The sequence below is a fragment of the Bos javanicus genome, chromosome 7, assembly GCF_032452875.1.
Source record: "Bos javanicus breed banteng chromosome 7, ARS-OSU_banteng_1.0, whole genome shotgun sequence".
In the NCBI taxonomy this organism is placed as follows: Eukaryota; Metazoa; Chordata; class Mammalia; order Artiodactyla; family Bovidae; genus Bos; species Bos javanicus.
In genome coordinates this window covers 15,142,050-15,166,679 of record NC_083874.1, presented here as the reverse complement: position 1 = coordinate 15,166,679, position 24,630 = coordinate 15,142,050, and the positions used below count along the sequence as shown (strand labels likewise).

The following is a 24,630-nucleotide window of genomic DNA, read 5'->3' as shown; positions in this document are numbered from 1 at the left end:
CAGAGAAGCCCCAGACAGGTGCAGCTCAGGATATTACGAACTGATCTAGCAGCAGAACATTCATCTGATACAGCATCTCAAGATACATGCATGCACATCATACACGAAACCTGAAAATAAAATAATGAAACATATTAAAAAGCTATTAGTCCAGGAACTACTCTGATGGTCCAGTGGTTAAGAATTCACCTTCCATGACAGGCAGACATGGATTTGATCCTTGGTTGGGGAACTAAGATCCCACATGTTGTGGGGCAACTAAGCTCACACGCCTTGACGAGAGCCCACAAGCTCAACGTGCTTTGCCACTAGAGAAGCCCCTGAGCCACAGTGAAGAACCTGCAAGCTGTAACGAGGATCCCGTGTACCGCAATTAAGACCTGATGCAGCCGAATAAATAAGTGTTTAAAAACCCCACCAAAACCATGTATCCTTATTTTTTACAAAAAATGTTAGAACAAAATTACTTACTAGGTTCAATTTTTGACCCATTACAAAGTCAAGGACATTTCGAGAATCAGAAAAGTGAAATACCTACAGCAGTTCCACTTACAGATATTTACTAAGAGCCTCCACCTGCCGGGCATCCACTGCTATGAGATCAATCTCAAGTGTCAGATTTATGGCTGTGTGGTGTAGGAAAAATCCAGCCTCATGTACGAGTAAAAGGAGATAATACTCACCAAGGAACCTGCCAATAGGAAAGGTCTCTAGGCCACCTGCCCTGCACTCTCAACACACTCTCCCAACAGAGGAGGGGGAAGGGGGACCTTATTACAGGATCCTCCTCCTGAGGAGGGCTGGACTGGCTGCAAGTGACGATGCTGATTAATTAGCACCTAATGAACCAACATTTCTAGTGAACTGACTGCTTTATGGGGGCCAATGACACGCCCGAGGGCTTATGTTTCTTTCTTCCTTTTTAAAATATTTTTTGAAATCAACGGTCACATTACATTTGGCATTATGTCTCTTTTTAAAAATAATTTTACTTTTGGCTGTGCTGGTCTTCACTGCTGTGTGGGGTTTTCTCTTGCTGTAATGACCTACTCTTCCCTGGAGTGCGTGGCTTCTCATTGCGATGGTTCTCTTGTTGCAGAGCACGGGCTCAGTAGTAGTGGCGCAAGGGCTTAGCTGCTCCGTTGCAAGTGAGATCTTCCCAGAGCAGGGTTAGAAGTGTCCCCTGCATTGGCAGGCGGATTCTTCACCACTGGGACACCAGGGAAGCCCTGAAGATTTTTTTTTCAATGTGGACCATTTTTAAAGTCTTTCTTGAATTTGTTATAATATTGCTCCTGTTTTTATGTTTTGGTTTTTTGGCCTAGAGGCATGTGGGATCTTAGCTCCCCAACCTGGGATCGAACCAACACCCCCTGTATTGGAAGAGGAAGTTTTTTAACCACTGGACTGTCGGCGAAGTCCCTGAGGTTCATGTTTCTTAATACAGTTCAACAATGAAATCCAAATCTCATTTTAAAGAAAACCTAACCCCAACTCCGTTATGCTGGACTTGAAACCACTTAGCTTGAATGAAACCTTTCTGCTGGAGAAAAGACAGCAGACCCAGGGCCACACGACAAGTGGCAGAAGGCAGATCACAACGCAGGCCACCTCTCAGGTGTGCCATCTACTCCAGGTGTCTTAGCTGTGGCACGTGGGATCGAACCTGGGCTCCCTGCATTGGGAGCACGGAGTCTTAGCATGGCAGAGTTGGATACGACTGAGCACATGAGCCACGAAGACCATTAGAACGGGATCCCTATTTTTTTTGTTGTGGTCTTCAGCGTGCTCTGTCTCAGTTCAGTTCAGTTCAGTCGCTCAGTCATGTAAACTCTTTGCGACCCCATGAACTGCAGCACGCCAGGCCTCCCTGTCCATCACCATCTCCTGGAGTTCACTCAGACTCACGTCCGTTGAGTCGGTGATGCCATCCAGCCATCTCATCCTCTGTCGTCCCCTTCTCCTCTTGCCCCCAATCCCTCCCAGCATCAGAGTCTTTTCCAATGAGTCAACTCTTCGCATGAGGTGGCCAAAGTACTGGAGTTTCAGCTTTAGCATCATTCCTTCCAAAGATCACCCAGGGCTGATGTCCTTTAGAATGGACTGGTTGGATCTCCTTGCAGTCCAAGGGACTTCTCAAGAGTCTTCTCCAACACCACAGTTCAAAAGCATCAATTCTTCGGCACTCAGCCTTCTTCACAGTCCAACTCTCACATCCATACATGACCACTAGAAAAACCATAGCCTTGACTAGACCGACCTTTGTTGGCAAAGTAATGTCTCTGTTTTTGAATATGCTATCTAGGTTGGTCATAACTTTCCTTCCAAGGAGTAAGCATCTGTCTAGACCACAGCAATCACCAGCAGAGAGTGAAGCCTGGGGGTGGAACTGGCCTGACACACTGGGCAGCTGGAGCTTCTTCTAGCAGAGTCTGTGGCAGGCTCAGAATCTCATTCTGGCTCAAGAAGGCCACCCAAGTTAACCTTCTTGTGGTCTGGAGCCCCACTTGGCTAACAGCCAGGCCCATGCCCACGCTGACTGGCCTGGGGTTGGATGATAGCAATCAGCACTCTTTCTCACAACATCTCACCCGGGCGCCTCCCATGCCAGGCTGGAGACTGGGTGCCAGGCAGATGACGCTGACCCCAGACCTGGCCCTGCAGGTGGAGGCCTGCCTCCTGCCCCTGGAGGACCCAAGCTTGGGCTCCTGACAGAGGGACAGTGTGGCCTGCCACAGGCTGAGGCAGGAGAAGCCTGAGGCCTCCCTGCCCGCTCAGGAAAGGGCTCTAAGACCGCCTACTGTCGTCCGCTCTCTTCTCCCCAGAGGCCCATGTTGAGGGGACTGGAGCCAACTGGGGCATCCTCTCCTACAGAAGGTTTCGGCTCAACAACCTGCCCGGGCCTTGTGACTCTGCCCTGGTTTTTCTTATGAATCAAGGCACAACCTTTCCCCCGGAGAGGTATCTGCTTTTTTATTCTAATCAAGGCATTTGCCCTCCGCCTCCAAGGGCAGAGGGCAAATGCCAAGAGGGTCTGGGCAGTGGGCCCCAGACCCGGGTGAAGCTGCCATGGTGCATGCCATGGGGCCCTTCATCACCCAAGGGGAACTCTGGTGCCTTTTAAAAAAAAATAATTGTATTTATTTTTGGCTATGCTGGGTCTTTGTGGGTGGGCACGCTTTTCCCTAGTTGTGACAAGCAGGGGCTATTCTCCAGTTGCGGGGCTTGGGCTTCTCATTGCGGTGGCTGCTCTTTTTGTGGAGTATGGGCCCTAGGGTTTGCAGGCTTCAGCAGCTGCAGCACGTGGGCTCTGGAACACAGGGTCAGCAGTCACGGTGAGCGCGTTTAGTTGCTCAAGAGGGATGTGGGAACTCCCCGAACCAGGGATCAAATCCATGACTCCTGCATTAGCAGGCAGATTCTTAACCACTGAGGCACCAGGGGAGCCCTGGATCTTGTAATGGACCCTAGATCTACAGACCCCTACAGTTTTTCCAGGGTCCTTGGTAAGAAGACAGGAGAAGGGGACCTGGGCCCTCTGGGTCCCCACCCAGTGGAGCTCAGCTCTGGGAGGCTTAGCCTGGGCACCTGTACACATCACCAGCTTTCTGAACCCTCTGGGAATAACTTCTGAGAATCTCCTAAAAACAAAGATGTTCTCTTGCACAACCTCAGCTCCGTGAGCAAATTCAGGACACCTGGTGCCGACATGCCTCCACCATCCATGCAGATTTTACAGCAGCCACAGCTCTGCCCTGGAGCTGCTAACAGTCTAGCTCTACACCCCAGCCAGTTGGGCACAGAGGGGGTTCTGTGGGGTCCTAAGGAGGCTGAACCCTGAAGAAGGAAGGGCCTTCTAGAAGATGCACTTCTCTGAAGCCGTCCCAAAGGCGCCATGGCCCTGGGACACATGACCGCTGACTGGCATCTGGAGACAGCGCCCAAATGTTCTGGCCACCAGCAGCTGCCTCCCTGCGAAGGGTCGGGGGAGAAGACAGCAGCTGGTACCACACACAGTCCCTGGCCAGACCCCGGAGCCTAACTTATTTGCGTGCTTAAAGTGGAAATCTCTATTTCCAACTTAATTAATTCTGGTTTCACTCATGGCTATTTAACAGATGGCTCCTCTGTGTAGTTTTCAGGTTTCCAAGCACCAAGAAGAAGGTGCCCTGAGAGGCCCTGCACGCAGGCTTGGCCTCCAGGGCTGCCCAGGCCAGGACTGGTCAACTGCAGATTCTTCAAGCATTTTCCCATAGTGAACCCATAGCGGGTGGTGCATTTTCTTTCTTTTAAATTTACCATCTTAATCATTTAAAAAATATATTTACTTATTCATTTATTTGGCTGCTCCAGGTTTTAGCTGCAGCACTCAGGATCTTCAGCTGTGGCATGTGAACTCTTACTTACGGCATGTGGGATCTAGTTCCCTGACCATGTATCGAACCCAGGCCCCCTGCACTGGGAGCACAGTCTTAGCCACTGACCACCAGTGAAGTCCTGGGATGTGCATCCTCATCCTGACATAGCAGGGGGTTGTAGCTGCCAATGCCAGAAGCCGCACATGCCAATGTCAGAAGCCGTACAACTCCAGGGCGTGCTACTCGCAGGGCACATGGATGGGCGGCAGGGAACTGGGGAAGGGTGGGTGTGGCAGCCCTAAGTCTGAACACACATGAAGGGAGCAAAAGGTTCCAAATCAGGACATTACCTGCATGCAGACAAGGATATAGATGCGAAGGTGCAAGCAACCATGACTGCATGGGTATTTGGACATAACTGTGGGGCGATCTTGAAATCAACACTTGAAAGCGAACTTTGGAGTGGTGCTGATCAGTGGCAGCTCAGGGCGGGCCCAGCCACTTCTCTCTGGAGAGACCGCATCGAGCCTCCATGACCACCAGGGGCTGGAACGGCAGCTCCATGAGCCCGGCTCAGCAAGGCAGGCTCCCTCCATGGAAGCCAGTTACTGATAATGTCTGGTGACCATTCTGTGGTAGCCAGAAGAATCAAGCTGTAACAGTCTCTCCTTCAGATCCACGTTTAACTCAAGTACAGTGCTTAGCTAATCACAGGGTTCTGGAAGTGAAATGGGATCTTTAAGCCCAAAGTTTTACTTTTCCTTCTGGGAAGGAGTGGTCGGAAGTCTGAGACAAAAAAGTGCGTTAGGTTGCCTCCGATTTCTATGTCTATTCTCCTTGGTGTGGCGCACTGGTCAGTCCCTCAGAACCTTCCAGGTAGGTGACAGGTGCATCACAGAGATTATAACCTGGCCCAAAGAAAGGTCTGGCCTTTGTCCTCAGCTGCTGGGAGGCCATCTCTCGGCCCTTGAATGTCCTGCCTGGGCAGGACGGGGGACGGGGGTGACTTTCTTTAATTGGGGGCCTTGGGCACAGAGTCTATGAATGTGATTCTAGGCAGAGGTGTGGGGTCACACGGCATCAGCTCAACCATAGGGGGTGGAGACCAGGCAGCCACGTGGGTGCTCAGTCATGTCTATGTGACCGAGTTCCCAGACAGCAAGGCTTGCGGGCTGGTAATGCTCCGTGTGCATCCTCCTGTAATGTTGCCAGCAACGTTGGTGCTGCCTGCAACGCCACAGAAGGATGCTGCTCCCTATGCCTCTCCCTTCGGCTGGTTCTAACCTGTGTCCTTTCGCTGTAAAAAACCATCACCCTGAGCACACCAGCTTTCAGAATGTTCTGAGAGTCCTTCCAGGGGATCATCGAGTCTGAGGATGGACCTGGAGACCCTGGACTCTGCAGCTGTGGTCAGAAGAGACAGGGCAGGGCCTAATCCTACAGCTGCACGAACCGCACTGAGGTTTTCCCCGGGACTTCAAACTGTCTGCTGAGAACATCAGAAATGTCAGCTTGTTCCCACACGTCATCTCTGAAGCAATTGTGTGCCTCGTCTGATCTCTTCCTGTGCGGCCACCAGCAACCCAGCAAGTGGAAGGCCCAGCTCCAGTCAAGAACCAAACTCATCTCAAAGCTGGAGTGCGGGCGGACTTCCTGGAATGGTCTTATTCGCGGTCCTTCTTGTAACTGCTCTGCAGTTCCCCCAGCTTAACGGAGAGTTCCCAGTCTAGTGTTGGAGAAGGAAATGGCAACCCACTGCAGTGTTCTTGCCTGAAAAATCCCACAAACAGAGGAGCCTGGTGGGCTACAGTCCGTGGGGTCGCACAGAGTCGGACACGAGGTGGACTGACTGAAGCGATTTAGCAGGCATGCCCAATCTAGCGTGGCCGTCTATTCCAGGAGGACATGAGGTTAGATGTCAGCCACCTTTCCAACCCTCAATGGAGGCACCACTGTGTGGGTCCAACAGGCCTGGGAGCTCAGCTCTGTGATTGCAGCTGGGTTTCTCGGCAGGCTGGATGGCAGAATCCCTAACAGGATCTCTGTGTTCTAAAGACTAGTCTTGACGAGGGTTCCCTGCACCATGCCAGACCAATTTACCACCCATTTCACACAGGCCAGGAGAATGGCGGTTCCCAGCAGCTGGGGGAGCCACTTTCTCTTGTGTCCCGATGGCGAAACACGATGCTCAGATGGATTTTTCTCTAAGTCACAGGATGACAGCAGGTGGGCTGACAGCTGACATATCTTGTCTTTGGTTTGAACATATCCAGGGTCTTGTCAGTAAGATGCTGGTTCCAAGTGTCTATTTACTGATTTGCTTGGCTGCACCAGGTCTTCGTTGCGCCAGGCGGGGTCTTTAGTTGTGCAATGTGAACTCTTAGCTGCCGCATGTGGGACCTAGTTCTCTGAGCAGGCGTGGAACCCGGGCCCCCCGCACTGGTCCTCTTAGCCAGTGGACCACCAGGGAAGCCCTGTGGTTTTTTTTGTAACCGAGATGTAGCCTGCTATGGGGAAGTATATACATCTGAGGTGCACCCCTAGTAAAGGTTTTCGAGTGCAGACCCAGATTCCAAAGTCCCAGAGGGCCTAGTGCCTCTTCTCTGTCAAGTCCCCCCACCGGAAGTAAGCACTGATCCACACCCATCACCAGTGATCAGCCTCTGAACTTCCTGTAACTGGAAGCGCAGAACGTGTACTTGTCAGTGTTTGGCTTCTCTCCCTCAACAAAGCATCTGTAAGATTCTTCCAGGGAGCCGACGCTGGCTGTTTCTGTGCTTGGCTGAATTCTGCTCTCCATTGGGCCACCGTGGACATGTTCTCCCGGGGGTGGACGCTGGGCTGTTTCCTTTAGGGCAGCTGTGATCAGAGCTGCCGTGGACGCACCTGTGCGTGTCTTCTGGTGGGCGTGTGCGCTCAGCACTAGGACTGGAGTGGCCACGTCAGAAGTGCAGTCAGTGTGTCCAGCTCTGGGAGACAATGCCCAGAGCCCGGTGCGCCCATGGGCAGCGTGTGAGGTCCTGGAGCTCCACGTTCTGGGGCACATGAGGGGGCACATCACTCCCATCCACTCATACGTTTCCTTGTGGTCATGACGTTTGTGCAGTGATCAGAACACCTTTTCATATGCTGACTGGTCATCAAGCCATCCTCTTCTGGAAGGTGTCTGTTCACGCCTTTTGCCCGTTTTGTTTATTTTCAAACCTCTGGCCGTGCTGGGTCTTCAGTGCTATGCACGGGCTTCCTCCACTCTCCAGTTGGGGTGCTTAGGCTTCTCACTGTGGTGGCCTCTCGTTGCAGAGCGCAGGCTCGACAGTGTAGGACTGGCAGCTGGGCCACGCCGGCTTAGCCACTCCGTGGCAGGTGACATCTTACCAGACCAGGGATCCAACCCACGTCCCGTGCACTGGCAGGCAGATTCTTGACCACTGGACCACCAGGAAGTCCCTGCCCATTTTATTTTTATTTAAGGTCACTCCATATGGCACATAGTATCTTACAGTTTCCCCACCTGGGATCATACCTGTGCTCCCTGCATTGGGAGCGAGCACAAGGTCTTAACCACAGACCATCATGGAAGTCCCTTTACGCCTGTTTAAAATCTGATTTTCCTTTCCCAGTCTGTAACAACTTTCCCCATCTGTTAAGAGGGTGTCTTCTGATGCACAGACGTTTTTAACTTTAGTCAAGTCTCACTTAAGAGTCTTCTACTGCTAGTGGCATTTCTGACTTCCTGAAGAAGTCTAGCCTCCTTCCAGGCCATGAAGATTTTCTCCCAAGTTGCTCTTTTCACATTAAAAAAAAAAACCTTTACTGAAATACAGCTCATTTACATCACATTTGTCTATCATCCATTTAAAATTAATACATGTGTGCAGGGAAGGGAGAGGTCAAGATTCATCTTCTGTGTCTGGATATGCCAGCAATCTGCATGACGTTCAGAAAAACCCATCCTTCCCCACTGACCTCCAAGGGTCTTTGTTTTCTCGATTCTAACAAGGTTCTTTTGGAAGAATATTATTAGGAAGAAAACACCAGGGTCTGTCATTTTCACTGGATTTTGGTACACTGCATATTTTGAATAATTGCTGCTCTACATTTCTTTTTCTTTGTGGAATCTGCCTCAGAGGTGAAGTGTCCAAATGAGTTTGATATTTTGTTCTCAACAATGACACAGATTATACATTTTTAGGCCCAGCAGTTGAACTTGAATCTGCCTCTTCTCCACTTCATCCATTGTTTCTCTTCTTACGACAGAAAATTCTTAGCACAAATTGCATCCTTTATTTGGGTTCTATAACAGTCACTACTCGCTCCAAAATTCACACTAACAGTGTCTCCAAGGGATGCCCCCTGGGCTCACACCTTCACACTATTCCCTCCCACAGATTAATTCCCCCCACATTGCTTGTGACTAACTGCTAAGCATTGCTATAAATTCAAGCCTTCCTGCCATGGGGACAGCCTTATCGACCCGGATGCAGCAGGAAGCGGAACAGACACTGGGGGGCTGAAGGACGACCCTGGCTGCCCTGCACACCTGCACACAACCTGCCCTGGTGGGCAGAACACGCACGCATCTCCTGGGAGAGCTGTGAGAGAGCCATGGTTTTCTTTTTCTGCCTTTTCTATCCTTTTTTTTTTTTTTCCCTAGCCCACACTACATAGCATGTGGGATCTTAGTTCCCTGACCAGGGATTGAACCCGTGTCCCCTGCAAGGCAGCACAGAGCCTTAACTGCTTGACCACCAGGAAAAGCCCCTCTCTTAAGGAGAGCTCCTGATCCACTCAGGACCCTCACTGAAGCAGAAAGCACACAGTCTTCTACTTGGTATCTCTCTGAGGGCAGGGACCCAGGTCTATGTCTTCTCAACAAGCGGCTGACCTGCGATGGCCCAGGGAGACTACAGCAGGTGGGAAGAGGGCACGAGCGTAGGGGCAGGTGTCTACAGGAGACCCACTGGCTCTCTGCTCCAGCCACAGGAGCCTCCTCACCACGGTCCACTGAACACGTGATCGGCCTCCATCACAGCAGACACCCTTGTCCTCCACTCACCCCACAGTGGGGCCCCTCCTGGAGCACTGGCCCCAGACCTGCCCTCCTTGGGGCTCCTCTCAAAGGTCACCTTCCTGCCCTCTCATCACGGCTGACACTGTCTCCCGTCTTCCAGGACGTGAACATCATGTCCCATGAGGTCAGAGACTCTTGAGACGGAGAACCAATCAGAGCTTGTGGAGTGACTGCCCTGGAGGCAGCGGGCTCACAGGGCCCCCCCGGAGCCCCCACTTACCTGTCCTTGTACTTGATCACGGCATCCACGATCTTCTTCATCTTCTTGGTGAGGTTGGGCGGGTTAGGGGAGAGCTTCTCAGCAGGTGGCCGGCCGCGCTTCTTCTGCTTCTTGCTCTCGTCGTCCTTATCGCGGCTGCGGGTGCTGGTGGTCGGGGTGGAGGGGCCGGCGTCGCTGTCTCGCTTGCGCTTCCGTGACGATTTCTTCTGCCGGACCTCCTCTTCGATCTCCTCCAGCGTGCCCTCCTCGATGGCCTTCAGGGTCAATAGTGGTAAAAATAGGACAGCCAGCACCGAGGTCGACAAGCAGAGGCCGCGCGCAGACCCGTGGGCCCAGGGGGGGAAAACTCTGCCTCCCCAACCCTGTCCTTCACGGACATATGGCATCTGTGATAAGTTGAAGAGTCACAGTCTCATGGTGCAGAGCCACAAAGAGTGGGTGCCTGTCAGCCCTCCACCGGGAGGTGACCTGGTCAACACTGTGCCCCTGACCTGCCATGTTGTTAAACAATTGTGCTAAGACCCACATCCCACAGAATCAAGTGCTTCAAACACTGTCAGGTGTGCAGTTCAATGGTATCAGGAACGTTCCCACAGGTGGACCACACTCCACCTGTCTGCACAACCAAGGCGGCAGTGGGATAGAGCCCAGACCACACCTCGACCCGTCGTTCTGCTCACTAAGTTGTCCTAGACACACTTCCTCTCGTTTTTCTGCAGCACAATTTTTAATGTCTATTAAGTGTTTTCTCACACAGCAGGCCTTAACTGAACCTCTGTTCTTGGGCAATTTAGGTTCTTTCCAACTTAGGGTAGGGTGGGGTGAGGGGGTGGGCTGTTTTTAAGTAATGCCATGACCAGGCATCTGTCTGTCTTTCAGATAGATTCCTGGAAGTGAAACTGCCGAGTTGAAGGACGTGAATATGAATGCTCATTTTAAAATAGTTCCCAAAGATGAATTCTCAAAGTAGTAACTAATCTGAACACCCAGTGAGAGGAAGCCAGGTGTCCAGGGGAGCCTGGAGTCAGAAATGGGAGGGGGGCCTGGAGCCAAAAGGAGGGGAGGCACTGGCTCCTCATCTCAGTGACTTGCTGCAACTGTGGGCAGGTAGGGGCCAGGCACTGGGGCCAGGCACTGACCACTGCCCCCTGTGGAGGGGAGACAGTCACACCCCCCACAAACGTGGTGACAAGTGTGCTGACTGCCATGGGGAGGGTGAGTGGTGCTCTGAGGGTGCGGCAGCTGATGTGTCCTGGTCGGGGGTGGGACGTGCTCCCCGGGGTGGGGCACGTCAGCAGACCTGGGGGCTGGGGGGCGGTGGGAGGAGGTACCCAGGCTAAAGGAATAGCACAGGGGCACAGAGCAGGCAGGAGGGCCTGAGAGTAGGCTGGCCCAGGGGCAGGCATGCAGAAGGCTGAAGCGTGTGCCCTCTAATCTGTATCTACCTGGAACCTCAGAGTGCCATCTTACGGGATAACAGGATCTTTGCACACGTAATAACTCAAGGACTGAGATGAGACCATCCTCTGTTAGGGTGGACCAGACTCTAGGAGACAGAAAAGGGCATACAGAGAGACCCTGGGGACATCCATGTGAAGATGGAGGCAGAGACGGGAGAGATGTGGCCACAAGCCAAGGAATGCTGGGGCCACCACAAGCTGGAAGAGGCAAGGAAGGAGCCTGGAGACAGAACACAGCCCTGCTGATGCCTAGATTTCAGACTTTCAGCCTGTGGAACTGTGAGAAGTTGAATTCCTGTTGTGTTAAAGTCACTGCATCTGAGATCACTGTTACAGGAGGCTCTGGAATCCAATACTGGAGCCTCCAGTCCTACACCCAAGACATGTGGGTCAGCACAGTGGGGAAAGAGGCAGGCACGTTCTGAAGGGCCTGTGTGCATACAGGGCGCAGTGGCTGCCACAGAAGCGGTGCCAATTTCACACCCACAGCTAAGACCGAGGAGTGCTGTTTTGGGTAAATCTCTTTTTTATTAACACAAATTTTACCGACTATGAACTACTGAAAAAAAAGGATGTTATCCAAGGGGAAAGAATAGTCTTTCCAACAACCGTGCTGGGATGACCAGAGGCCACGTGCAAAAGCATGGATCTGGACCTTGACCCCATACCATAGGCAAAAGTTAATTCGGAAAGGATCATGGACCTAAATGTAAGAACTGACACTCTAAAAGGCTTGAAAGAAAACACAGGGGTAAATCTCTGTGACCTTCAATTTGGCAAGGGACTGACTCTTAGACATGATACCAAGACTAAAAGAGAAAAACAAATTTGACTTCATCAGAATTTATATTTTTGTGCTACAGAGGACACCGTCAAGATAGTGAAAAACAAAAACAAAAACCATCCCACAGAACAAGAAATATTTGCAAATTATATGTCTGATAATAGGCTTTTAAAGAAGATCTACACATGGCCAACGAGCACATGAAAAGGGGCCTGACACCACAAGCCCCCTGGAAATGCAGTTCAAAACCACAGATACCGCTGCACACCCACTAGAATGGCTGGAATCAAAGAGGCAAATAGGACCTCCCTGGCAGTCCGGCAGTTAAGACTCTGAGCTTCAAATGCAGGGGTGCCGGTTTGATCCCCAGGCAGGGAACTAAGATCCTACATGCCGCCTGGCACAGCCAAAGCCAAAAAACAAGTCATCCGTGAGGATGTGGAGAACCCGAAACCCTCTGTGCTGCTGGCAGGAGTGTAAAATGGTTCACCCGCTTCGGAAAAGGGTTTTGTCCCTTCAAAGGTTAAACAGAGAATGACCCTATGATCCACTCCTTGGCATCCACCCGAGAAATCAAAACATGTGTCCACAATATTTGTATACACAAATACTCAAGTGTATTATTCATAACAGCCGAAAAACAGAAACAACCCCAATGATGTCTACCCACTGATGACTAGATACACAAATGTTGTACTGTATACCCACATAATGGTCTATCCTTCAGCCATAAAAAGAACGAACTCTTGATGTGCGCGAGAATCTATATGTACCTGGAAAACATTTTCCTAAGTGAAAGAAGCCTGACATCAAAGGATCATGTATTCCATGATCTTACACATGGACCATGTCCTGAATAGTCAAAATTTTTGTTGACAAAAAGCCATTCAGAGGATTTAATGGGCTGGGAAGACAGCTGGAGAGGAAAGGGTTTCTCTGAGAGGAGAAAGGTCTTCACTTCCCTTGTGATGACAGTGTCACAACTCTGTGAACACACCAAAACCACTCAATTGTGCATCTTAAGTGGGCGAATTCCGTGGTATGTAAGTTATTCCTCAAAAAATGCAGAGAAAGAAATGTGCATAAATTATTATTATACACAAGTGGGCAGTTTTTTTTAAAAGGTGTGCATGTGTGCTCAGTCACGTCCAGTGCTTTCCAACCCCATGGACTGCAGCCCTCCAGGCTCCTCTGTCCATGGGATTTTCCAGGCAAGAATACAGGAGTGGGTTACCATCTCCTCCTCCAGGGGATCTTTCCGACCTAGCAATCTAACCTGTGTTGCCTGCATTGCAGAGGGATTCTTTACCACTGAGCCACCTGGGAAGCCCTTTTCAAGGGCACCCACTGCCTTAGCAATGCAGGGCTGGCAGAGGTCCCACGGGAGCTGTAAGGTCTATGGCTGGGCTAATGTCAGAGGTTCTGTTCTGCCTCTCAGAGCCCTGAGCTGAGGGCTGGGGACAGGACACCCCAGCTGCCTCATCTGAGTTTTGCTGGTTTCTTGCCTGGCATGCTTCAACAGCTCCCTCTGGTGCATAGCTCAGTGGGTGAGCTTGCAAATCTCGGGTGTTCTGAGGTCTCAGGAGAGGATCAGGGCCACCCGGCTTCACAGCCCAGAAGTGCCGCGACCACAGTTAATCAAGAGGAACCTCGGGGTGTGTGATCAGAGGCCTGGGGTGCAGCTGCTCATTCCAGGGTGTGACAAGCAGCAGGGCGTAGCCAAAAGCCGCCACCTGCCTTCTGCAAGTACTGTTTCAGGGACAACAATTTGAGGGTTGGACTCTCAATTGTCACCTTTACACTCAGAGCTCTGGGGTAGGGGTGGGGTCTGATGTGTCATGGTAACCCAGATGCTGGCCTCAGTGCTGGGCCCTGGGAGCCGAGGGCCGGGGGCTGGGGGGTTCCGGGGGGCCGGGCGGGGTGCTGGCTCCCTCCTCCCTGCAGCTCCCAGGGATGATGCACCCTGATCAGGGCACCTGACCCCATTAGCACTCCCAATGATCTTACAGGGAGTTGTGACATCCCTAGTCTAGCTCTGGGTCCTCTGGCCAGCCCCCTGCCGAGGTCACCAAGTTTTCTTTAACCTGACACACGAATGGCCAGCTCCGCCCAGCAGTGCATTCTGAGCGGCTCGGAAGCCTCAAAGGTGTGCCTGCCACCGTTTCAACAGGAGGAACTGAGTGAACCTGAGCCGTGTGTGAAGGGTTGCTGCCGTTCGTGTTGAGAATGGCTAAAGGGCGCTGCCCAGGGTTTGGATGAAGGCCCCTAACCCGGCAGCCAAACCTGTGCTGCCTGAGCCCCTCTCACGGCCCTCTCCAGCATGTACCTTGAGCCACTGCTTCTCAGTCAGCGAGTCACTGTAGTCCACCTCCTTGCGGTGACGGGAGCCACGGCCGAACATCTTCTCCTCCTCCTCCTCACAGGTCAGCCGCTCCACCTCGGCATCGTCCTTGATTATCCACGAGGGGAGCTCGTCCTCCTCCATGAGCCGCGGCTTCCGCTTGGGATTGCGGGCCTCCTCACGCCGGCGGTCCAGGTCCATGCGCTATGGGGTGTGGGGCCAAGGAAGTGTTAGCGCAGGGACGGCCGGCAGGCACACGCGGGGCGCCCTGCCTGGGGACCCAGTTACATGGTAGCTGGGTTTTGTGGTGGCCAAACTGGCTAAGCTCTCAGGTCAGACCCTGGCTGGGACTCTGCTGTGGGGCAGAGAGAACTGGGAAGGACGTGGAGGTGACAGAAGCAGGGCTGAAATGGGATGGCGGTTCCATGGACAGCCTCAGTGGGAGGCACAGGCCCGCTGAGGCCAAGGACGCCCTGGATTCCACACCCATGAAGGGCGAGGGAGATCCGAGACCGAGGCCCGATTCAGCTCTTCGGCCCGGGACAGTATGATGCCCTCTGAAAGGGAGAGAGCCTCAAGGACAACAGGCACCAGCAGGACTGGGTGCGCCCGGGTGTCCTGCCATCCCTATGACACGCTTAGGAGACCTTAGGAGACCACGGGACAAAGTGGGGTCAGTTAGGTGCTGTCTGCAGCCCACTCGAAGGGCTGCCCCCGGCTTCAGTAGTCTGGGGACGCCGATGTCAGAGACCACTCGGTCTGCTGGGTGTCGGCAGAGAGGGGCATGTGAGCCCCACGGCCCACGGTCCGTGCAGGTGGGATAGCCAGTGCCCGCGGCGCTCACCATGAACAGGTCGAACTCCTCCTCGTGCCGGGCTATCATCTGGTTCACCGTCTCATCGTCAGGCACCTCGTCTTCTTCCTACAAGACGTCACACGTTTAGTCCGGCTGCGGGGAGGCCGGGGTGGGCGGCGGCGGCGGCCGGGCTCGGAGGCGAGCGGCGGCGGTCCGTGGGAGCGGAGCTGGCGGTCCCTGGTCCGGCTGCGGTGGATGGGGACCCACGCGGCAGCGATGAGGCACACACGCACACGCACACGCACGCTCCGTGGGGTCAGGGCCCTCTGCTGGCCGTCTCAGCCGAGAAGCCGAGGATTGAATGGGCGTGGAGACTGAACTACCCCGCTCACCTTTAGAGGTGGCTCCTCCGAGTCGGGGTTGACGCCCGCTGGCGGAGGGGCAGTGTGGGCGAAGCTGGCACTGCCGCTGCCCGTGCTGCAGTGTCTGCTCTGTGGATAGATAGAGGACTTCAGTCTCCAGGGCTATCAATCCGGCGTCTTTCACCAGCAGTTGTTTTTTTTTTTTTAATAATAATAATAATAAAAAAAAAACCACTTCAAAGAAAAAGCAAGTATACTCATCGTCTTTCCTTTCAGCCCACACTCCCTTTACTCCAAAGGGATGCAAAAAAAAAAACAAAAAAAGAAAAAGAAAAAGTGCAAAAAAAGGTAAAAAAAACAAAAACGAAAGCCGCTCATGCGTCCACCACTCACGCCAGGGAGGGGGTCGGGGCCAGTGCTGCGCTCACCTCATCCTGCTCCTCGTGCTCCAGGATGGCCTGCAGGAAGGCACGCCGCTCGTGGCTGGAGGACTTCTGGTCAAACATGCCGGCCTGGATCACCTTCTGGTCCACGTTGAGCTTGTACTTGGCCGCGGCCAGGATCTTCTCCTCCACGCTGTTGACCGTGCACAGGCGGAGCACCCGCACCTCATTCTGCTGCCCGATGCGGTGGGCGCGGTCCTGTGCCTGCAGGTCCTGGGGGCGGGATTGGGGGAGATGCCGTCAGCCCCAGACGGTTAAAGGGGAGTTGGGACACTGGATGCTGCTGGGAGACACACAAGCACTTGCCTGGCCAGCAGCTGCACAGCCAGGAAACTCAGGAACGAGACCTGGAGCCTGCGCCAAGGGGACTTCACCCTGAGATCCTGCAAAAGCGTCTCTTTCTACCTTAAGTGGAACTTGGCAGATACTCGGGAAGAAAGCGTGGTTTTAAAAGGCCGCCTGAGGGGTTATATTCCTGAGCAGATCCCGTCACAGTTGCATGGGGGCCCATCACTGTGCGACTAGGCCCCCTAGGTGGGGCCGCATTACGCAACAGCACTGTTTACAGAATGACGCCGAAGCTGCACACCACTCCAGGTCGATGCCGGGTTTGACTGGGGGCCCTGCTGCTTCCTTGCCAGGCAACCCCAGGCCCAGGTCCCACCAGTCTAGCCTTGGGAGCCACTGCTAACACCTGCCCCTCTCGTGGATACTGTGTGCATGAGGAGCCAACGGGCAACGGATACCCAGTGCCTAGTGTGGAGCAAACGCCGGTAGAGTGGGAGGTGTGGTGCCAACACGATCTGTGTCACCCCATGAGCCCAGTGCAGAGCCAGGAGGGCGCCTACGGAATCCTGGGTCCGGGGCCGCGTGGAGCTGACCTAGAGATCTGCACCCCACAGGGCAGCAGAGGCTGCCCTGGTGGGACAGGCGTGTCTTGGCCCCACGGCTCGGCCTCCTGGTCGGCCTGCATGATTCCCGGCAGGGAGGACTGGCGCTTCATGATACACCTACCCCTGCCGTGTGTCTCATGACCTCCAATGCCTCCCAGTGGGGAGGAGGGGCTCCACAGAGGCCTCTCCCCCAGCTGCCTGCTGATGGGGGAAGCACAGCCCCACCACCTCCTAGCAAACAGGCCAGTCATGGGAGTCCGGGTGGGAACCATTCCAACCCAGGCTGATGGCAGTGACCACCCCAGACGTTCGCTGGCATACAGGCTATGGTTCCCATGCTGATAACCAGGGTCACTGGGCGTGGGGAAGGGCTCACTCATACCATCAACAGGATCGCGAGCTGGGCAGCCTGGTGGAGGCCACTTTGGCAGAACCAACATGAACATGACGGGCACAGGCCTGTGGGCCGAGATACCCCACCTCTCGCTCAGCCTGGGCCTGGCCAGTGCTCTGAGAGAGGGACAAGAGGGCTCCATGAGAGGACAGCGGTCAGGCCGAGAAACAGGAAACCTGGACAACTGCCCACTGGGGTTTGAGTTAAAAGGCCTGGGGCCGCCATATACCAGAAAGGCTGGCTGCTGAGGATGCGCTAGGCAGAGGCTTGGTGCACTTGCACGGAAATGTGAATACACCAGCCGGTGGCAGGAAGAGACACGTGCTGGCACATGCCAGGTTCATGCCAAAGCCAGAGCATCTGTGTGTACAGAGGGAGAGGCTGGCATGTGCTCAGAGTACAGTGGGAGTGGCAGGGAAGGGAAAAAATGCACACTTCCGTTTGTTACTTTCAGTTACTGGTATTTGCGTTTTGAAAGAACTACGGGCATGGAGCCCCAAGCAGGCGCGCGGACAAGACATCAGGGCAGCAGTGCGTAGAGCATACAAAGGAGCCCCGGCGTGAGGGCTAGGCCAGGACATGGCCAGGAAGGACCCCGTGACCAACGGGGACCCTTACTACCAGACCATAGGACGGGGCCATTTTCCATTTTCTTGCACATCTATGGGATGCCAGGATTGTTTTTTTTTTTCTCCTTCTTTTGGATGGTGCCACGCAGCTTGTGAGAGCTCAGTCCCCAGACCAGGGACCGAACCCAGGCCGGCAGGAATGGAAGTGTGGAGTCCTAACCACTGGACAGCTGGGGAATTTTCAGAAAATTTTTTTAAAAATAATAGTAGAACATGTATTTTTTCATAATCAGAGCAAAGAATTAGTTTGCTTTTGAGAAACTGCCCTCTGCACCTCTCTCCAGGCGCTGCCAGGGCTCTAGGAAAATGTCAGGAGGCCGCCGGACACTCACACTAGGGGCATGGTCACTGCCGGGGGGTGCGCGCTGTTACCTGGTGGGGGTTCCAGTCACTGTCAAAAATGATCACAGTGTCAGCCGACTGGAGGTTCAGACCCAGGCCCCCGGCCCGGGTGCTGAGCAGGAAGATGAAGTACTCGGAGCCGGGCTCGTTGAAGGTTTTCAGCAGCATCCCCCGGTCCTCCGCTTTCGTGGTTCCTGCCGGGTGGGTAGACCAGTGTTAGCAGGGTGACCGAGGGAGGAGACACAGAGGGACACCTGCATCTGGGAGCAGCGACCACGCCCGCCGCCTTCCAACCAATGGCTGTGGACTGTAACTGACGAGCAACTCAGATCCAGGTGACACCACTGACCGCCAGTCTGCCCACCCCAGTAGAAGAAAATGAGCCCCACCATGTGAACTGGGGCTGCCACAGGCACTAGACAGGCAGGCACTGCAGCGCAGGGCTGGTACCCCGCAGACACCCAGGCAACAGGCTGACCCCTGAGCACTGCTGTAACCACCTCTCTGGGGTGGTGGGAGACGCTGCAGCCGCGCTGTTTCAGTGCGCCTCTCCGAACCCGTGAGGGGCCTCTGGGTGGACACACGGTGCTGCTATGGTAATGACAGACTGGTCAGAGGCTGGAGCCTGCCTCCATGCCCCTGTGGTGGGTTTTCTCCATTCACAAAGGGAACCGTCTGTACAGGCAAGCACATGCGACTGTACAATGGGGATACATCTCTCTGTGGGCAGGATGGCTCCCCACTTCCTGAAGCCACAGTGACTCGAATGTGAGGGCCCCGGGCGTGATCCTCAGAGGGGCATCTAAGCTCCTCAGGCTCCCATCAACTCAAAGCAGAGGTGCCTCTGGTGAAACCAGGTGTCATTTTTGGTGCTCCTTTAGCCACTCGCCTACACATCAGGACGAACAGCACAGAGGCCCAAGGTCCACGGCGCCTGGGCTGTCCTGGCTCCTAGGAGGGGCTAAGGCCTCAGGCACGGCTGGGCAGGGCCGGGTCAAGGGGCTGCTCCAGTACCCCTGGGTGCACCCTCAATTCTCAGCACTCCGACAGCAGAAGGCTCCGCTCCCCATGTCACTGAGCTCCCCAACCCTTTGCCATTCCTTCTAGGGGGCTGGGGGCAGAGAGGCCTGTGGGATCTTAGTTCCCCGACCAGGGATTGAGCCCATGCCTCCACAGTAGAAACACAGAGTCCTAACCACTGGACCACCAGGAATTTCTTTCCCAGAGTTTCCACCCATGTGGCAGTGACCACATGAAATGCTAGAGATGCAACCGTGGTCCAGCAAACGGATGTCCTCACTTACACAGAGGACTCTTGTCATGGAGAGAAAAAGGGGTTGGGGGGCAAGTGGACAGATACTTGGGTGGGTGGGAACATGCTCTCGGCCTGTCCACTAGGGGGCGGTGTCACCATCGTAAAGCTCAGACCCAACAGAGGCCAGCGCACTGAGGCCACACAGGCCTTGGCAGGGATGCAGCTTTCAGCCTCAGGACGCATGAGCACCTGACCAAAGCTATGTTTGTAAAGGTTACTACCCTGGATGGAATTCTAAGAACAGCTGAAAGAAGGCAAGACGGAGATGCAGCAAAGGTTCTGGGCAGGAGTGGGGAGGGCCGATTTCAAAGGACAGGTCCACCCAGCAATCACAAGTTAACGGTCTGAAAATCCACAGTACCACGAGAGGCACTGAGAAACACACAACAGAGGCACAGAGGTTTGGGTGTCCAGCCATGGATGGATGCAGCTGGTACCGAGTTTAGACAACGTCTTGCAGAAATGTGGTCTACCCCGCGCCTCTTAACTGTATTTACTCCAGTGAGTCTCAAGTCTCTCTTTTGTTAAATGCTATTTTTTGATGTGAATTGGTTTTTTAAAAGTCCTTACTGAATTCGTTACAGTATTGCTTCTGTTTTGTGTTTAGTTTTGGGGGTCCCAAGGCACACGGGAATCTTAGCTTCCGACCAGGGACTGAACCTGCACCCGCTGCATTGTAAGGTGAAGTCGTGGCCACTGGACCACCAGGGAAGTCCCCCAAGTCCAGTTCTTCTTGAGAGCCCCACTCACTCCGTCTTACGGAGAGCGGGGGTCTCCCCCTAGGGCCGTCCTGGGCAGCGGACACGTGTCAGATCAGGAGTCCCGCACACCGTCACCACTGTGCTCAGCCCCATCTCCCCAGGACTCCCTTATGCTGGCAACAAGGCAGGAGCCAGGCTTCTGATGGTCACAGGCCAGCGTGGTTCCCACTGGACATGCCCCATCACCCCTGCCACATCTGGATCCCTCCATCCTGCCCTTTCCTGCTTCTCCCCGTGCTTGTGGTTCCGGCATGGATAGGTCTGATTTCAGCCCCAGAGCCACCAGGGCAGTGGAGATGGGGGCATGTCGCTCACAGCAGTCAAATGAAAGCTCACTCCAGACCCCTGGGGGAAAAGACAAGCTGCTTCTCTGTTGGGGACACTGTGTCTGCTCAGTGTTGGGGACACCCCAATTTCTGTGGGTGGAAGAAAAGCCTGGAAGGGATGCCTGACAATGAAGCCAACATGGAGGACAAAGGAGCCGAGAGCCCCAGAAAAGCTCCTCTAACACCATCTTGGTACCTGGATCCAGCTGTGCCTGAAGCAAGCTTACCCCTTACCCTTAAAGTTCAGTTATGTGAGTCTATTAAGGCTTTCTTCCCTATGCCCACAGGATATGAGTTTCTGTCACTTCCCACTAAAATTAAGTCTATGGGATACACATTAGCCACTGGACCCAGCGTTAATGTGCAAGGACTTTAAGCCTTGTGTTCGGGAGACCAGCACAATACTCCCAGGACCCCTCCCAGTCCCACAGGCCTGCGTCACTGAGCATGCCACTGTGTCCACTCCCAACACTACACCTGGAGTCTCTGGGCCTGGCCCTGCCTCACAGGGGAGGGCAAACCCTCCAGAAGCTTCGGCAGCAGTGGATAACAAGGCCCTTTCAAACACATCTCTCTCCCCGGCCACACTCACCATCGAGCCTGAGGTATTTAAAGCCGCGATATGCAAAATAGTCTTCCATGATGGTCATGAGGGAGGTCATCTGACAGAACAGCAGCACTTTGTGGTTGGTGGCCCGGAGTTTGGGAAGAATTCTATCGAGCAGCTCGAATTTCCCTGAGGCTCGGTACAGGTCCAGCCTGGGGAGGGTGGGGGCGGGGAAGGACACACAGGACATGAACCACAGGGCCCTGAAGGCAGGCAGAGAACGTGTTCCCACCCACTACCTGACCAGTCCTGGGTGGGCTGGCCACCAGGGCCAGGAGCACACGAATGTCTCCCTTGGCAGACTACCCAGCCCCCAAAGTTTCAGCAGAGCCATTCCAATCCAACTAAAATAAACTCAGGCCACCCTAAGTCAAGTGAAAGTGTTAATCGCTCAGTTATGTCCAACTCTTTCTGATCCCATGGACTATAACCCACCAGGCTCCTCGGTTCTTGGGATTCTCCAGGCAAGAATACTTGCCATTTCTTTCTCCAGGGGATCTTCCTGACCAGAGATCGACCCCCAGTCTCCTGCATTGCAGGCAGATTCTTTACCATCTGATCCACCAGGGAAGCCCCCCAGGTCAAGGGTGACTGTGGAATTATGGAGCAACTACGATCTTTCTAAGAGTGAGAAGAAGGGCTGAGGGCCACATGGCTTTGGTCATTCATTCTCAGTTTACAGGTATGGAAACTGAGGCTGGGGGCACTGTGACATGGCTGCTGACCTGCCAGGGCCAGGACTCAAGGCCAGGTCTGTGGGACCCCATTATGTAACTTGATACAAAAAAAAGACACAGCAAAAGGACCTTTGCTCTTTCATTCAGGGTTCCCGCTCTAAGAAATAGTTTACTATCCCAGAGAAGTGATGGTGGCTTTAGCGCTGAGAATGTTTTAAGAGTGAAACCTTGAGGCTATATCCGAGCCCAATGCTAAGGCTGAACCACGCTGGGGCTGCACTTTATAAACAATACTGGGGAAAACACCCCCACAGCAAGCTGGGTGGCACACTGTATAAAAAGTGCCTCTCTCCTGGTGGGCAGAGTTTAGGCTCAAGAGGGTAGAGGGAAGCTGTCACGGGTCACAGAACCCAGAAGTGCAAGAGTGGGACCTGGAAGCCATGTCTGGTCAACTCTCAAATTGCAGATTTTTTTTTTTTTTTTTAAATTTGGCTGCACCGATCTCAGAGAAGGTAATGGTAACCCACTCCAGTACTCTTGCCTGGAAAATCCCATGGACGGAGGAGCCTGGTAGGATGTAGTCCATGGGGTCGCGAGGAGTTGGACACGACTGAGCGACTTCACTTTCATGCATTGGAGAAGGAAATGGCAACCCACTCCAGTGTTCTTGCCTGGAGAATCCCAGGGACAGCAGAGCCTGGTGGGCTGCCATCTATGGGGTCGCACAGAGTCAGACACAATTGACACGACTTAGCAGCAGCAGCAGTAGCAGCAGCGAGTCTTAGCTGCAGCATGCAGATCTTTAATTGTAGCAGGTACAATGTAGCTTCCTGAACAGCGATCGAACACAGGCCCTCCGTATTTGGAGCACAGTTTTAACCACTAAACCACCATGTAAGTCCCTCAAAGTGCAGAATTTTATTCTCTTCTTTGGGCTCATCTATGTTTTTAAGTTTTTTACCAGGAATATACTGCCTTTGAAAGCAGACAACTATGACAACGGAAACAAAGTCAACCACAGAGAGAAAACAGTGGACCATCCATCCACTCCGTTAAGTGAGGGAGATTCTCACCCTTGGACAATGCCGCCGGTAAACCCCAAGTGCTCGGAAAAGGACTCCTGTAACGGAATGAGACGTGGGTCAGTGGGGGCAGGAACAGGTGTCCCGGCCCCATGCCTCCGAGCCCACCCACAGCAGCTCCAAGACCACACAGAAGTGCTGACAACAGCTTTTCTACCCCACCGACATGCCTTCCCATAGGGTCTTAACCACCAAAGGTGCGCATAAGGCACCTGACATCATCTCTGGAGCACCGAGAAGGAACTGTCAGGGGTGCAATGACCCTGAAACTTTATGTCAGAATGTGTAGACATATGTGTGCTTTTCACTTAAATTTATTTGATTTTTTTGGTCTCAACATGTGGCATGTGTGATCTTAGTTCCCAGACCAGGAATTGAACCTGCACCCCCTGCAGTGAAAACACAGAGCCTTAACCACTGGACCATCAGGGAAGTCGTTATGTGTGCTTTTCAGAAGCAAGAATCCAGATTCTCAAGTGTACTGGGGCCCAGAAAGGTCATGGCTGGAGCTGTCACGAAGAGGGACATGCTCTCCACATGCTGACCTGGGATGGCCCCACACACTGCCGAGAGGGGAAGGCTAGTAGCCAACCAGCAGGGGTGGCATGACCACTCCCACCCTGGGTGGGAAGCAATTCCAGAAAACAGCCTGGAAGGCTTCGTGGTCATCCGAGGTGGGACTTTCATTTCTCTCACATACTTCTTTCCTCTTTCCTTTATAAAAAAAATTTTATGTATTCTTTCTGGCCACCACAGGGCATGCAGGACCTTAGTACCCTGACCAAGAATCAACCCCATGCCCCCGGAGTGGAAGCGCGGAGTCGTAACCGTTGGGCCACCAGGAGAGTCCCCCTCTCTCGTATTTCCCTACACTGTTTGGATTCTTCACAATAAGGACTTGCAGAGAGAATCTCAATAAGAAGACAAATGTACGCGCATCACCTAATTACAAACTCTTCATCTTTAAAGCTGCAGAGAGAAGTGTCCCAGCTCTGCTGGGGAAGCAGGGCCTCGTGCGGGCTGAGGCCCCCCACCTGGGCCTCACCTCGATGTGCTGGAACATGTAGGGGTGGTTACAGATCTTCCTCAGCTGCATGATGGTGTTCATCAGGGTCTTGGTACCACCTTTGCCCTGAGGAGGCACAAGTGAAAGTCAAAGTCGCTCAGTCGTGTCTGACTCTTTGCGACCCCAAGAGCTATACAGTCCATGGAATTCTCCAGGCCATAATACTGGAGTGGGTAGCCTTTCCCTTCTCCAGAGGATTGTCCCAACCCAGCGATCAAACCCAGGTCTCCCACGTTGCAGGCGGATTCTTGACCAGCTGAGTCATAAGAGGCTCCCAGATTGGTCTTGTCTGGGGTGGGGTGGGGGTGGGTGTGGAAGGAGGACATAGGGGGAGGCAGGGCTTGTGGAGCTGGCTCCTCTTGGGGCTCAGAAGCCAGCATAAAGCCAGCGCTGGGGGAAGCAGAGACGCCTGGGCACCCTGGAGGGTAGAGAGTGAGGAGGGGCCAGGCCGGCCAGCAAGACAGAAGGGACTGGCAAAGCGCTGAGGCCAGATCACAAACACTGTGTGATTCAGAAGGCCAGCTGCGTGAGCACTGGGAGAGAGTCCCCGGGGCCTGCAGCCAGATGGGCCGTGATGGCTGTGGAAGACCTCTGGCTTCGGGATGAAGGAAGGATGCGGGGGTGGGTGCCGTGGGCAGAGAAGTAAGCCAGGAAATGGGCTGCCACAATAGCCCAGGTAAAGAGCCCAAACCAAACATGTGGA

The 24,630-nt window shown here is 53.7% G+C and overlaps 1 protein-coding gene across 7 annotated transcripts in view; it reads right to left on the bottom strand.

Annotated features, from left to right (window-relative positions):
• The window catches only part of SMARCA4 (SWI/SNF related, matrix associated, actin dependent regulator of chromatin, subfamily a, member 4), a 90,291-nt gene that overhangs the window by 11,491 nt on the left and 54,170 nt on the right, over nucleotides 1-24,630 (bottom strand). For 5 of the 7 annotated variants that reach the window (XM_061422161.1, XM_061422162.1, XM_061422158.1 and 2 more), the window contains 9 exons: nucleotides 23,907-23,993; nucleotides 22,853-22,899; nucleotides 21,088-21,254; nucleotides 18,124-18,287; nucleotides 15,821-16,048; nucleotides 15,423-15,521; nucleotides 15,079-15,156; nucleotides 14,220-14,438; nucleotides 9,650-9,903 (listed from right to left, as the gene is read on the bottom strand). In XM_061422161.1, coding sequence (XP_061278145.1) covers nucleotides 9,650-9,903; nucleotides 14,220-14,438; nucleotides 15,079-15,156; nucleotides 15,423-15,521; nucleotides 15,821-16,048; nucleotides 18,124-18,287; nucleotides 21,088-21,254; nucleotides 22,853-22,899; nucleotides 23,907-23,993 — 1,343 coding nt within the window. The remainder of the gene's footprint in view (nucleotides 1-9,649; nucleotides 9,904-14,219; nucleotides 14,439-15,078; nucleotides 15,157-15,422; nucleotides 15,522-15,820; nucleotides 16,049-18,123; nucleotides 18,288-21,087; nucleotides 21,255-22,852; nucleotides 22,900-23,906; nucleotides 23,994-24,630) is intronic. The other 2 variants (XM_061422164.1, XM_061422163.1) reach the window with 1 other exon arrangement.